General features: G+C 70.6%; 1 protein-coding gene across 1 annotated transcript in view; it reads left to right on the plus strand.

Moving 5' to 3' along the window:
• The window catches only part of USP36 (ubiquitin specific peptidase 36), a 9,856-nt gene extending 8,755 nt beyond the window's left edge, over positions 1 to 1,101 (plus strand). The window contains exons 9-11 of the mRNA XM_012734578.1: positions 54 to 149; positions 449 to 564; positions 718 to 1,101. Coding sequence (XP_012590032.1) covers positions 54 to 149; positions 449 to 564; positions 718 to 849 — 344 coding nt within the window. The 3' untranslated portion in view covers positions 850 to 1,101. The remainder of the gene's footprint in view (positions 1 to 53; positions 150 to 448; positions 565 to 717) is intronic.
• The last annotated feature ends 6 nt before the right edge of the window (positions 1,102 to 1,107 follow it).

Genomic DNA, 1,107 nt, shown 5'->3' on the forward strand with positions numbered 1-1,107 from the left:
CCGTAGAGGCGTGTCCGCTGCCTCCGCCTGTCCTAATGCCCCTCTGACCCCAGGGCTGGGGCGGGCCGCCCCCCGGAGCGGAGAGCAGGCGCCCGACGTGGTCCAGGAGCTGCTCCGACACTCGTCCGATACGGCCTTCGCGGGGAAAGGTGCCTGCCTCCGGGGTGGGGCTGGGGGGACAGCCCTCCGGGGTGTGCGGGCCGGCTCCCCGTTCAGAGGCCGCCCTGCCAGTGGGCGGGGCGCAGGAGCACGGGCCCTCTCCCGGGAGGCGTGGGCTAAGGACCGCTGGGCCTCGCGGTCAGTGAGGCAGCCGCGGCCTGTCGGGGACGTCTCCTGTGCGCCCCGCGCTGGCACCGGGGCGTCGGGGCGCAGGTCTAGGGCGTGGGCTTCACACCGGCCCTGCGGCCACCGCGCCCGGCCCGGCCCTGACACGCGCCTCTGTTCACAGTGCTGACGTGGGACGGTGGGCCCTCGGCGGTCAGCCAGGACGCTGTCCAGGACAGCAGACTGGCCCGCGCCGCCACGGTGATCGACGACTGGGACACAGAGTTCGATCAGGGGAAGGTAAGGTGTGGCCGGGGGGGGGCTGGAGCCAGGCACCGGGGTTCAGGCCACCAGCCGTCTCGGCCTGGCCCCTGCCCCCACCAGCCAGCAGGGCAGCGGGGCCACTGCAGGTGCCCTGGCCACAGCGGGCTCAGCCCTGTGCTCTCCATGCAGGAAAAGAAAATGAAGAAGCTCAAGAGAGAAAAGAAAAGAAACTTCAATGCCTTCCAGAAACTTCAGAGTAGACGGAACTTCTGGTCTGTGACTCACCCAGCAAAGGTCACCAGCCTCAGCTATCGCCGCTGAGTTCACTGCTGTCGAGACGGGTCTGAAGAGGGGACAGCAGGCGCCCTCCCGCGGGGCCAGGTGTCCCGGCTTTGCCATGATGCAGGCGGGGCGCACGCGGCTCTCGCCGGTCAGTAACAGCGGCCTGCACACCGGGCGGCCTTCCCGGGAAGTGTCATCGGGACTGCAGGGGCAGCGAGTGGCCTCCTGCCGCCTGACCAGCAGCCTGGCGTGGGCCGGGGATGCAGGCGGGCAGCGAGCAGCCGCACGCGCCCGGCA

This window comes from Condylura cristata, unplaced genomic scaffold (assembly GCF_000260355.1).
Source record: "Condylura cristata isolate star-nosed mole 26May11 unplaced genomic scaffold, ConCri1.0 scaffold00060, whole genome shotgun sequence".
In the NCBI taxonomy this organism is placed as follows: Eukaryota; Metazoa; Chordata; class Mammalia; order Eulipotyphla; family Talpidae; genus Condylura; species Condylura cristata.